At 44.9% G+C, this 12,567-nt stretch overlaps 3 protein-coding genes and 1 non-coding gene across 4 annotated transcripts; 3 read left to right on the forward strand and 1 right to left on the reverse strand.

Moving 5' to 3' along the window:
• Nucleotides 1-85: 85 nt before the first annotated feature.
• On the forward strand, nt 86-2,392 carry AGABI2DRAFT_191430 (guanine nucleotide-binding protein). Its single transcript, XM_006459401.1, has 9 exons — nt 86-311; nt 370-1,100; nt 1,152-1,204; nt 1,263-1,456; nt 1,511-1,619; nt 1,674-1,728; nt 1,778-1,910; nt 1,971-2,004; nt 2,052-2,392. Exons 1-9 carry the CDS (start codon nt 117-119, stop codon nt 2,099-2,101), a joined length of 1,554 nt encoding a protein of 517 aa, XP_006459464.1. The 5' UTR covers nt 86-116; the 3' UTR covers nt 2,102-2,392.
• Nucleotides 2,393-2,626: 234 nt separating this feature from the next.
• AGABI2DRAFT_t34 lies at nt 2,627-2,698 on the forward strand. Its single transcript has one exon. It is a non-coding gene; the product is annotated as a tRNA-Arg (tRNA).
• A 1,838-nt stretch (nt 2,699-4,536) lies between these two features.
• On the reverse strand, nt 4,537-5,584 carry AGABI2DRAFT_191431 (hypothetical protein). Its single transcript, XM_006459402.1, has 3 exons — nt 5,379-5,584; nt 5,173-5,320; nt 4,537-5,118 (listed from the first exon to the last, which is right to left on the reverse strand). The coding sequence occupies exons 1-3, from the start codon at nt 5,568-5,570 to the stop codon at nt 4,586-4,588; spliced, it is 873 nt and encodes a 290-aa protein (XP_006459465.1). The 5' UTR covers nt 5,571-5,584; the 3' UTR covers nt 4,537-4,585.
• A 1,300-nt stretch (nt 5,585-6,884) lies between these two features.
• Nucleotides 6,885-9,538, forward strand: AGABI2DRAFT_218712 (hypothetical protein). Its single transcript, XM_006459403.1, has 13 exons — nt 6,885-6,951; nt 7,018-7,075; nt 7,127-7,182; nt 7,247-7,385; nt 7,435-7,461; nt 7,512-7,605; nt 7,670-7,790; nt 7,855-7,995; nt 8,049-8,623; nt 8,672-8,835; nt 8,892-9,071; nt 9,132-9,151; nt 9,219-9,538. Exons 1-9 carry the CDS (start codon nt 6,895-6,897, stop codon nt 8,169-8,171), a joined length of 816 nt encoding a protein of 271 aa, XP_006459466.1. The 5' UTR covers nt 6,885-6,894; the 3' UTR covers nt 8,172-8,623; nt 8,672-8,835; nt 8,892-9,071; nt 9,132-9,151; nt 9,219-9,538.
• Nucleotides 9,539-12,567: the final 3,029 nt, after the last annotated feature.

Here is a 12,567-nt window from a genome sequence, read left to right on the forward strand (position 1 = left end):
GTGTGAACATTGGATCTTGTCACAGAGATGTAAAAATAGCCCATAATCGCGCCGCTGTGCGAATCTGTACTATTCACTAGTCCTTCCCTCCTCCCACCATCATCTTCTCCTCTCCCATGATGCGTACACCCTCCCTCTACAGCCAGGATGATCCCATTTCAGAGGCTCTCCGGCCACCTTCGACAGAGACAGAGGCAGAACGCATAGCCCGTCTTTCAGCGGAGGCTGATGCCAAGCGCGTTTCCGACAAGATCGACGAGGACCTCAGGGAAGAGCGTGAACGTCTCAGACGGAAGAAAGGAGACGTCAAGGTCTGCGCTTTGTTCCTATATGTGCTCTTTTAGGCGCATACACTCACTTTGTTTACAGCTCCTGCTCCTCGGTCAGGCGGAGAGCGGGAAATCCACCCTTCAAAAGCAGTTTCAGCTCATGTACAGGCCGAATTCTTTGGACGAGGAGCGCATCTCTTGGAAAACTGTTATCTACTTCAATGTTGTCCATTCCCTCAAGCACATCCTGAATACTCTTGAGGCGTGGGATGACGTCTTGGAAGAAGATGATGACAGCGTTTCCATCACCGACGAGAGGGCGCGTACTGCTGGAATCGCGGGGCAACCATCTCCTTCTACATCCCTCTATTCTGGCAGCGAAGTCAACGGCTCACCTAGTTCAGTTGACGCCTCCGCCTCGTCCGTCAATCACTCCCACCCATGGAGCAAAGACAGCGGTGCTAATCAGATTGCGGCTTTACGACGAAAGCTTTCTCCTCTCATTTCTACCGACGCGCAACTTGCAGATCGCTTAAGTGGAGGAATTGCTGTTTCGGGCTCTGGCCGAGGCAGCGTTTACGTTCGCAGTGGCTGGCAAGCTCGAACAATAGAAAATGCAATAGGGCGGCTGTCTGGAAAGCGTACGAATCCAGAAAAGAAGGAGCGGGTTAGCATTTCAGCAGAAATACCATCGGTCCAGGACGTTTTGATATTAGACGTCGCCCGAATGCTTGCCCTGTTCGAGTCTGACGTCAAAGAGTTGTGGAACCATCCTACAGTCAAAGGGATGATTGCTAAACGAAGGTTGAAGCTTGACGAGTGGTCTGAATTGTGCGTTGATAGTCCATTGATTTTGCATATGAATGGCTTATCAAGTTGCAGTTTCCTCAAACATATCGCTCGCGTTGCTGCCCCCGACTATATTCCTTCCACCGGTAAATAGGGCTTATAATCCTGAAGACCATATAGCATATATTGATGCTACTTGCTTAGATGATATTTTACATGCCCGAATTCAAACGATGGGCGTCGCTGAACACATTTTCGACGTCACCATTCACGGAAAATCTGTCACGTGGCATCTATATGATGTTGGCGGTGCTCGTGGTCAACGGCACTCTTGGGTTCCATACTTTGATGACGCAAACGCCATTATCTTTGTTGCCCCAGTCAGTGCGTTCGATCAGGTATGAACGAACACAAGTTTTATGTATGACGCTCTCACCCCCTTTCTTCTGTAGTATCTGGAGGAAGACCCACGCGTGAACCGCATAGACGATTCACTCCAGCTCTTTACCCAGATTTGCTCTAATGCATTGCTGAAAAATGTCCATTTGGTCTTATTCTTGAGTAAGTCCGAACGCCCTTACGGTATACCGTTACGACTCATCTTATTTACGTTAGATAAAACTGATCTTTTAAAATCGAAATTGGACAAGGGACTAGGGGTCCGGAAATAGTACGTATCATTCGGTTCAAACGAATCCGGCCTTCTAAGACCATCCTAGTATCACTTCCTTTGGCGACCGCAACAACGACTACGAAACAGTGTTGAACTACTTCCGGGCTCATTTCCTCCAGGTGCATCGAAGAAATAATGAGAATAGACGTGTATTGTATACACATTTTACTAGCGTCGTAGTATGTGCCTTTCGTCAGCTTATTTCTCGTGCATTACCCACACGACTACCTCTCATTTAGGACACCAAAGCGACGCAACGCATTATTGGCAATGGCAAGTCTCCATTTCTCTACAAAAACGTTTACCTAACACAATTCTAGTTCGGGACTCTATATTTAGAGGTTATTTGCAGTCTGCCGCCTTGGTCTGAACAAACTCTGGTCTATTGCATGATGATTCCCCGTCTATTCGTTTCTGCTTATCACTATTGTATGATCTAGGCAGCTTGTCTGCCGCTAATATGTTCTTGCTATCCCCTTACCTTTTTTCCTATGATCATTGGATCATTATTTTATAATTATGGTGGTCGCCGACTGGTGTGTCGAATGTACTTTCTAGCGTTGTTTTTGTCTATCACTTAGACGTTTGGTCATCCTTTGTATATAACAATACCCGACCCGTTGATTTGCCATGTACAGTGTCTGTGACTCGTATGCATTGGAAACAATTCATTGCAAATAAGGCATCGGTGGGATGCTACTCTTTTCCAACTATGTCGTCCTATTGTATGTGCGGAACGTACGTAGGATGTAGCTTCGACTTCGAGCCGCATGCTTACGGTGAATCCCCTTGATCGACTCATGCGAGCATATACCGCGTAGCGTAAGCTTTATATCTGGCGGTAGAAAGATTTCGATTTGTGATTAAATTATGAACAAACCATTGAATGTGACATGCCGCCGTAGCACAATGGTAGTGCGTTGCTTTCCTAAGGCAAAGGTTGTGGGTTCGATCCCCACCGGCGGTTTTTTTGAAGAAGAATTGATTTATCTTGATCTGGCTGGCTTTTGTATAACCTGATAGTGACATACTTTAGGTTCATTTTGTTCAATTGTGTCTCACAGTAGTTTCATGGTTTTTTGAACCCTGTCATCCTTGGTCAATTTTTGTTATCAACCAATCCTCAAGGAAAGTTGCTTGTCCCTGAGCCCTCGAGGCTCATCAATATCGTGTCTTTTGATGAGCTACACCGTTTCTGTGACTACCGACGGAAGGTCTTTGATAAGTTCATGACCTGATCCAAATCCTTTCTAGTGCAATTCATTCACGGGGCCATTTTTCCTCTAGTTCGGACGATCCTTGGCAGTCACATTCTACCTTGTCTTCGCAGCTGTGCCAATTCGGGATGTTCTCAAGCGACTTATGGACTACATCAGGAAAACGTCAAATTACTTTTTCCTACTTAAATTACTTTTTCTACTTGCAAAAAGTAGAAAAAGTAAAAATCTGTCCAAGTACGGAGTACTTACAAAAAGTTTTCTGTCCACTGAATGCTTACTTATGTCTTTACTTTTTCTACTTGTGCTGAAAAATGTGTTGGCCCGCATTATAACACACCAAATGTTTACACCGTGCATATTACTTATATGCTACTTAATATACTTTTTCTACTTGTCTACTTGCGCAGAATGCAGTACTTTTTTCAAAAACAAAAAAGTAAAATTTCAAGTAGACAGAAATACTTTTTCTACTTTTCGTACTTTTTTGACAAAAAAGTAAAAAAAGCACGAAAAAGTATTTGGACGTTTTGCTGATGTACCGCATGAAGGGTTGATGGGTGCACATAACCACTCATCTGGTCGCGAAGTTTACACCACACGCCCTCGGGATCCGATGTTATCGAAACAGTCATCCACGACTTGATTACTCAAAGGAGGCAGACAGAATAAGTTGTACGAGAACCATAATAGATGTCACCACCTGGCCGGGTTGGAGCATCGAAAGAAGCGGTGATTAGTCGCGACTTCATGTTGTAAGTGTAAAGTTGTTCAATTATACTCCTGAAATATAAGAGAAGGTATTGCCATTTGAACCTTTTTATCAAAGACTCCTTCGATCTTTCCAGCATTGTGGATCATTATACTATTGTACTCATCCTTTAGTCAAAATTGCTCAGAGATACGGAGCAGGAGCCATCCGTATTTGTTGTAATGAAACCAATGGAATGGCGTTCGATTTAGGTATGATATATCGTTAGTAAATTATAGACCGAACGGTTATGAACTCTTGACAGACTATAGAGTGCCCATTACGCAAACATGAGGTTTTTCCAAAGGACGGCCTGAGTTATATGAACAAGAAGGCCTAATTACCGTCGTTCCCTCAGTTTTGGGTCTCGCTAAGCCGTGATAAAACCTTAGTATATCCACCTCGCGGCAGCGACGTATCTAATCGCCAGGAACCGGGAGAAAAGACCTGGGTACTACAAGAATGTCTGTTTCAAAGGAATTCACAAGCAAGTGTGTTTTATTGGCCATCCGCAGAATCATCAAACGCCCAGAGAGGTGAGAAAGGGTGCGATGAAAGTGCCATGAAGCAGCACGGTGGTGATTAGAACACTATCTACTAGCTGGCTTCAACTTGAAAACTCGGCGTCTCTGATACTATCGCTCAGGAAAATCTTAGAGAACTTATCTAGATCCCAACTCACACGATTTGAGGCGGTAGATAGCTAACAGAGACGCAATCCATTTGACCTTGAACTTTTACGGGTAGAAGAGTACTAACAGCGTTTATTGAACCCGGCGGACATGTTCATCCCAAGATACAACAGACGATCAATCAATCAATCAGAGTTCGGTAAGGCAGCAGCGGAAAGATAGACCGTAAGAATTAAGTCCCTATATGCACTTGCTTATGGCGTTAACTCCTTGATCCACGTCAATACAATTTCTCTAAACTCTTCTGCACAAGACACCCAAGGGATATGATCCGCGTCTTGCAAAAACCGATAGGTCATCCTTTTCCACCCCAAGTTTTCCAACTCTCTTTTCAATTCCTCAGCAATCAATCCTTTATCCTTTAAGCCGCTGATGCCCAGGAGTGGAAGTCTCCCACCTCGCGCCTCCTGCAACATCTTCTCGGGATTCTGTTTTCTTTTAAAAGCCAACACCGCTGCGCCGCGTGGCTGCATGATCATTCCTTCCAGTAAAATGCGGAAGAGCTCTGGAGAGAGCTCGTCAGAGCATATATGGAGGAATTGAAATAAAGCTTCTTGGAAGGCATCTACGGAAGGAGGGGATAGGAGTATACCCCCCCATTCATTTGCCAATGGACGAGATGAGCTTCGTTTGATCGAGGGGTCCACGGATACGACTCCCGCGACATTAATGAAGCCAAGTATCTTGACTGAAGTGGTGTAGGTCATAATATCAGGGAACAGAGCGGCTGAGAAGGTATCAGTGCTGCGTCTAGTGGTATTGAGCAAAGGAAACAGCCCACCACCCATACTCCATCCCAAGACATATGCTTCTCTTACTTCGAATTCTCTGCAAACAGCTTCAAAATCTTCCGAAAACCGTTTGGATTCCCAGGCTTCCTCGGCAACCGATTTTCCGCTTCTACCATGTCCACGGGTATCGTACCGCACCTGTCAATATCACGAGCTTCAATTCAGTCAAGTTCACCATGCCGCCAGCTTGGCTTACTAGGAAGAGACTAGAGGTCCATTTGGGATCGTCGAAGATAGGATTGAATGCGCCTTTGTTCATGAAAAGACCATGGACCAAAACGAGGACTGGGGTGCTCGGCGAGCGGTTTCCTGTCGCGTCCGTATATATTTCCGTACCATCAGCTGACTTCACTAAGCGAGAGGTATTCACTTCCAAGTCTCCGGCCATGAAGGAGTATCCGGGTGCTGCCAAAGGTAAAATATCGCCAACATATATCCCCCAAAACAAAGGGGCTCGGATGACAATCAAGGGATGAAAACCTGAGAGGGGCTCAGTCTCTGTTCGATGAACACTCAAGTTATTATGTTCCCAACTGCACCTTAGACTAGTTTCAGGTTCCGTCGTTCATTGACATTACCAAGCTGATCGGAGATCGGAATGAAGACCTATAATCGCTTATTTTCACGGATTTGTCAGGTATGTATACTTAGCTCCCTTTGGCCAAATGGAGAACATATAGATGTCGTCGGAAGCCGGTACGATTGGCTTGGAGTGTAAGTATTGAAGTACTTACTTTTTATCCACGTCCCAACTGCAGCAACAGCAATTCATAGTCCTTGGCGAGGCCTTCGTCGAACGGCATGGGTAGGGGCAGGTCATACTGTATATTCCCCCAAAACAAAGGGGCTCGGATGACAATCAAGGGATGAAAACCTAAGAGAGGGGCTCAGTCTTTGTTTGATGCTTGGCGAAAACGCTCGGAGAACAACAGAGAACAACCCGGACACTCAAGTTATTATATTCTCAACTGCGAATTTCCGTCGTTCATTGACATTACCAAGTTGATCGGACATCGGAATGCGGTTGTTTTCGGATTTATCAGGTACTTAGCTCCCTTTCTGATCTCAGATTTTCGTTGGTCCCGGGGGCTACATTTCCTTGTTCTAAAGGATTGAAAATTGTCCTGTTATTAGTACTTGTCATGGGTACGGGCGATAAGTTTTCTAATTCAAGCAAGTACCGCATTCTTGGACACTGAGGAGGAATAAAACGTCCCCTCCTTCGTGTCGTACTGTCAGTATGAGTTTCTGAAACGCTGGCTGAGTGGAGATAATCCTAGCCTCCCATCGAACCTCGCTCAGGCCTCGCTTCAATCCGACAGACACGTTGGATATCGGTGTGGATGTTCGACTGACCTTAGTTATACATACGACCAATCCGCACCTCTGTTTATGTTGTGCACAGATAGGACGATAATACGGGTGGCATCTCTATAAGTCAAAATGAACGCGAAATCAAGTCCGAAACAATTGCTGCGGGCGTCGCCAACTCCTAGCAGTATGTCCAAAGCATTGGTACGCCGCTACAAGTGAACAAGTGGGTTAGGCCATGTACTGGCTGGATTGAAATATACAGGTCCTATAAAAGAAGCGTGAACTGCGACAAAATTGTTATTGTTTGTTGCAACTCTTAGTCACATGCCCAAAGATATCAGTATCGATCAAAACAGACGATTGTTGTAGCCCCGCAAACAGCGTTCACTTGACTTGCAATGGCCGAAACAAAGAAAAAGCTGCTGGGAAAAGAAAAGAAGAAGAAGTACCGATCCGTATTGTCGTTCTTTTCAACAAATCGATAACAATACCACTGATACTGAACCACTCGGTCTCTAAAGGACGGGACCCCAGTCTGGGAGAAGCGTAGTATAGACGGACCTGGTGTTTGGGTAAGCTGTAAGGCTAGTTTATGTCCGCCAAGTGGATCCTGATTGACAAGTTTTTCAGGCGTCAAAGGAAAAGAAAAGCAGACTGTCGGAGAATTGTACGATCTTTTTGAATCGGTAGACTATCACCTTCCTTGCTGGGTTTAAGGGCTCATACGAAGTTCACTTGTCAACTTACCAGTTAGCCGATGAGTTATGGCCAGAAGATATCAGTGGTCAAGAAGAAAAAACAGCTTCAACGAGCGAAGAGCTTAGTCTTGAAGCTCAAATTGCCAATGAAATGTCGTCCCTGCAGAAATCGCGGAGAGAAAAAAGATTCGGTATCGTGGCTTTCCGACTTTTGTATTCCAATCCATCTCATGAGATCAGCCAGCTGCCAAACAAACACTCCCTGCGGTAAGGGCTTGACTACTTGTTCATTTTACTAATTAACGAGGATCTGATAGTTGTGTTCCTTTCCTGCAAGCCACCGGTTGACCCTGTCCAACTTGTTGTGAGGCACATAGAAAATGTTCAGCGCACGGGCGTGACACAAACACGGTAAGTAGCTGTAAATCTAAATGTACGAATTAGCGGTGAGGAGATTTTTAATTCCCATTTTCAGACACACGCACCGTTTTGTCCCAGTTAGCGGAAGCTCAGTAGCAAATCTACCGGAAATAAAATCATTATGTCACGATATCTTTAACAAATTCTTTGAGACGCACAAAAATCGGAGTTTTACGGTCAGTCAGTCCCTTCATTGCATCTTACATTCTTTGCAACTTGATCAACTAACTACTATACTAGTACAAGGTTGAATTGAGAATGAGAAACCATAGCACAATATCACGCTCTGTGCTTATTCAACATATCGCTCAGTGCGTCCCTGCTGGTCACACAGTATCGCTGGACAATCCAGAGATTTTTATCCTCGTGGAGGTTTTCAAGGTACTTTATTTGACTCGTATAGGCACATGCATATCGACTAAGGAAATTAACAGAGCGTTTGTGGCATTTCTATCGTACAAGACTATTATCGCCTCCAAAAGTTCAATGTCATGGAAATCGCCAATGCGAAACAGCGTTCAGAGCCATCAAATAGTGATAGTCGAGTTCCGGACTAAGAAGCGAATATCTATAATGATGCATATAATAAAGAGTACATGCTACGAGGAGAAATTAATGCGGCGGACTCGGTATGCTGAATCACAAAAACAGTAAGTTACATGCAATGGGTCGAACGTGGATGATAGGGAGATAAACAATACTGGGAGTTGTAGTAATTAACTTGCTGGGGCTGCTCCAGCTGGGAATAATACTGTTCCCACTGTTGAGGCGACAACTGGTAAGGAGTCGGCTGCGCCTGTTGCGTGCCAACTTTCCATTCCGATGCCTCAACGCAGTAATCGGAGGATGCGGAATAGTAAACAGTCGACTGGGAATTTGGATACGAGCATTCTGGTGAAGCCTCGTATCCTACTGAAGGGGATTGGATTGGCGGCGAGGGAACGACGCTATGATCTTCCCGATATCTTGACTGCGGTACATATTGCAACGATATGTCAAATTGATAGTCCTAACAAAGATTGCCATTAACCGGAGAGAAAGACAGAGTAGTGCTTACCTCTGGTTCAGTAGGTTGGTCCTCGGATTCTTCCTTACACGAGTCATAGGAAACCTCAGGAGTACTACTCGTAGAGCGACGAGAGGAATGTTTGGAACTGGATTTCTTGCTGCGACGAGGCTCGGGATGGGAATGCAGTTGGCGGCCCGTTACGAGAAAGTGAACTATCCGAGCTCGGTCATTATGGACCATCAACCGAAAAAAAGACATATCAACTTACTGTTGTGATCTCTGCAGGTCTCTTTGAGTTGTTGAAGACGACTTCCAATTTGCTTTGCGCTTCGCCTCCGACCAGTTGCCCATTTGACGTAATCCGAGAGAAAATGGTTGCGACCAATAAAACGGCCACGACTTCGAGATGTCGTAGGTAATTGGTACCTGTCGGAGTATGCCTGTAAACCTATGAAAGAAGCCATCGCATTATTACTATGAGTACTTGAAGTGCAGGTTTGTTAAGTACCTGAGATGAGCGCGGCTTCCCTGCATTATCGAAAGACTCGAAGTCAATCACCGTTGAGCTATAATTGGATACGAGATCAACACGTACAAGTTGGGAGGCCAGACGGCTTCCCCTCCTCCTCTGAGGGTCTTGTGGCATCGACGGCCTGTTGCATCCTGCTGACATACGACAGCTAGCGATTGTTGAGGTGTATATGTAGAAGAGAGGTCGTCCACCGTCATAGTTTGCGTGGTAATAGTCTCTGCAGTTGAGCCTGTCGATTCAAAGTCACCGTGGACTTGGAAATGGGACATAAGGTAAGGTCTCATTGTTGATTAAGGGTGGAAGACGATGTGGATGAAAAGCCAGGAAAAGTTGCGATGAAGGGTTGGTCTAGGTCTTCTTTCATTTTATAGCTCCAAGAAGATACTATGGCCCACAGCACGTTGTGCTTTGGAAATCCCCAAAGCCTGTCTGTTAGACTAGGGTCGTTGTATCAGATCAGATCTTTGTCAGACAAATCGGGGGATATAACAGTAGTAACTTATTAGTCAATACTGATGTTGGCAGATCTTAGATTTACTAGTAGAAGCCGCCACAGATATTTAGATGATGTTCTCGGTTATCCTTTATTACGAGTCCTCTTTCCATCTTTCCCTTCCTCACGGCCAACCTATTCCAACGAAATCACGCTTAGCTGACTGCCAGCAGTACTCGTGTTCCCGAACCATGTATATATAAGCTGTGAAAGAAATGAGGTGATAAAATCGATCTCCATCAATTTCTGAGTAGTTGGTTCGACAGACAATCAAAAATATATTTGTTCACCTGTCAACGAGTTCTCGATTCAACGATGATGGGGATAACCAATATAATACCGACGAGTAGCACGACATCGCGCCGCGTCCGCTGCAAGGATGGGGCTAGATCCCGAAACCAAGGGTATCACGTTCACAAAAGTAGATGAACACAAATCGATTCGGGTCCGTTCAACTTCTAGAAAATCCGTGCTACACAATATCTTCCATATAAATTCGCGCACAATCGGGAATGAAATACTGTTAAGGCCGTATCCAGAGTTCCCCGCTTTCATAGATTTTAGATTCCTTCGTTTTTTTTTCAGCCGCACGCTCCGATATATGCTCCTTCGAAAGTACCGCAACCCCAATGTGGGGAAATTCGGGAAAATGAATCGTCCGGTATTTCGTAAGAACTTATGAAAAGCAAGGATTGCTTGCACTTTTTACCTTTTCGCAGGAGGGTCGCTGGATTTTAAATTTAATATACCGGTCATTTAATTGCCTAAGCTAACAACAGTAGTACTTGCTTAATGCCCATATTCAATGACAACGCCGCCTCCTCTATTCTAAAGGATTCTAGTCAAATTAGAAGGCGTGCATCTAAAGACTCGGGAGTCATAGTTGCGAAACACTTTTCTCCCGTAATATCCGGATTGATTATGACAACAGTTTTGGCAGGATGATCGACTTGGTGTCAAGCGGGGATCTTGAGGATTCTGAACTGGATACATTCGGTTTGAAAGAAGCAGGGTTCTGTTTCGAGATCACGTTGCCCATAGAGGAGCAGGCCGGCTCGCTCTGACCGGAACGGTAAGCAGATATCCTATCGGCATGGAATCTCAAAATATCATTAGTGACCTTTTTTTGGGCACCCACTGCACACTGCAGCTTGAACTTCTATTCGCATGGGATCAACACTGGATAGTTGCAGTCTACCGGTCTGTTGTGAGAGTTAAAGAGAATAAGAGAACATAACAAATGGGCAAGGTACCGAAACTGAGATGATACCTAAGACGCTAGCCACATAAGGCTGACATGAATCACGTCCCCTACAGGCTTGTGTCTGCAGGCAAATCTGACTCGTGTCATACGACAATCGACTCCGGATACACGTGTAGACACGTTTCAACTTTTATGCTGGCAAGTTCCAACGATTTGCAGTTCCGACCGAGAGTTCTTTTCTTTTGCTCCCACCATATCACACCAGCGGAATTCGAATAGTCCGTACAAATACCAAACCTAGTACAAGGCTGTTAACCAACCATCTCCGCTAGTGTGTCTTTTATGAGTTGAAGCAGACAAACCATATGAATTTGATGACGGACGCATTTGAGGGAAATAGTTAAAAAGTTGTGTCATCCATGCCCAGACACCCAGTCAACACCGCATAATCGGCCATTCGGCCATTGTGTCTCCCTCAAAAATAAGTGTGTTCACCTTCGCCCCAATATTTAATTCGGGGACCACGCCCTCTGAGTGTCACGAGAAAGAATCGGTGCCGGGGCGACCCCATATACCGGAAGCGATTCTTTCAAAGAAATCATGTTACCTTTTCTCCAAGACGACTAGCTTCAGGTAATTCAGTATTTCCCCCGTTAAATGAACCCTAATGTTTAATTTCGTGAGTTCTAACGCTGAAGATAGAAACCACTCACGAACTCCCTCGAACTCCGATAGGGTGGGCTTACTAGATAATCGATAAATGGAGAATGATCAATATGTAAATGTGTCGTCCCTATACAGTAGTTAGCTTTTCGTAGCGCAACGACGCGGGCTTTGGAATATTTGGAAGCTTGTAGTTTAAAGAAACTCCAGCCACCCAGGTAAGATCTGGTCAATACAGACCCAATTCCGCAAATCTCCACTACAGTCCAGCTGACCACTTGGTTATCGCCTCATGTTCAAGCAATTCCTAGCGCTGCTCCAGAAAACTTTAATAGAAATACGTCAGGTGTACCCTTGTCGATGGATAACCAAGTTACCGGAATATCATGTCATCTGTTTGCCGAGACCTTCCATACCTGCACTCGAGAAGAACAACACCAAAAAGAAACAAGTTCTTTTTTTATTATTACTTGGCTGCAAGTGCAAAGCATGTTCCTATGCCAGCTGATTAAAAAAAAGTTTTTGTGATTGCATATGTCAAGCGGTTGCGTCACGTATGCATTTGTTCCTGGTCCAGAATCGGAGTTTTCCGGGTCCGGAGGCGCGAGCACCACAATCCTGGAGAAGTGAACAATTTTCTTCCAATTTTTTTTTTGATGCGCAGTACCGCTCCGCTGTAAAGAATCAAATGAACAAGAAAAAAAAAGAGTGAAGCAGACACTTGTATCACGTTGATTCCATTCCATGATCCATCGGCTCTCGTAGCCATGGAGCAATACAACACTATACAGGTAAATCAATGACGTCGCTAACAAGCTAAAAAAAATCTAGCACACCTTTCACAAAAGAGGTAAAATCTACGCCTCTGCGAAAGTCCTGTTAGTCTACTTAGTCTATGAGGGTCCGTGCGTCCCAAGGGCGCCACTATCGATGAGGTCCCAACGGGCATCGCCGCCATCGTATGTGTAACTCACATTGGTAATTCAACTGGTCATATGTATCCCTAATTTAACCTAAAAGGCGAACGGTCAGGGTACGTATTAAGCGACAGT

This window comes from Agaricus bisporus (genome assembly GCF_000300575.1).
Source record: "Agaricus bisporus var. bisporus H97 unplaced genomic scaffold AGABI2scaffold_3, whole genome shotgun sequence".
In the NCBI taxonomy this organism is placed as follows: Eukaryota; Fungi; Basidiomycota; class Agaricomycetes; order Agaricales; family Agaricaceae; genus Agaricus; species Agaricus bisporus.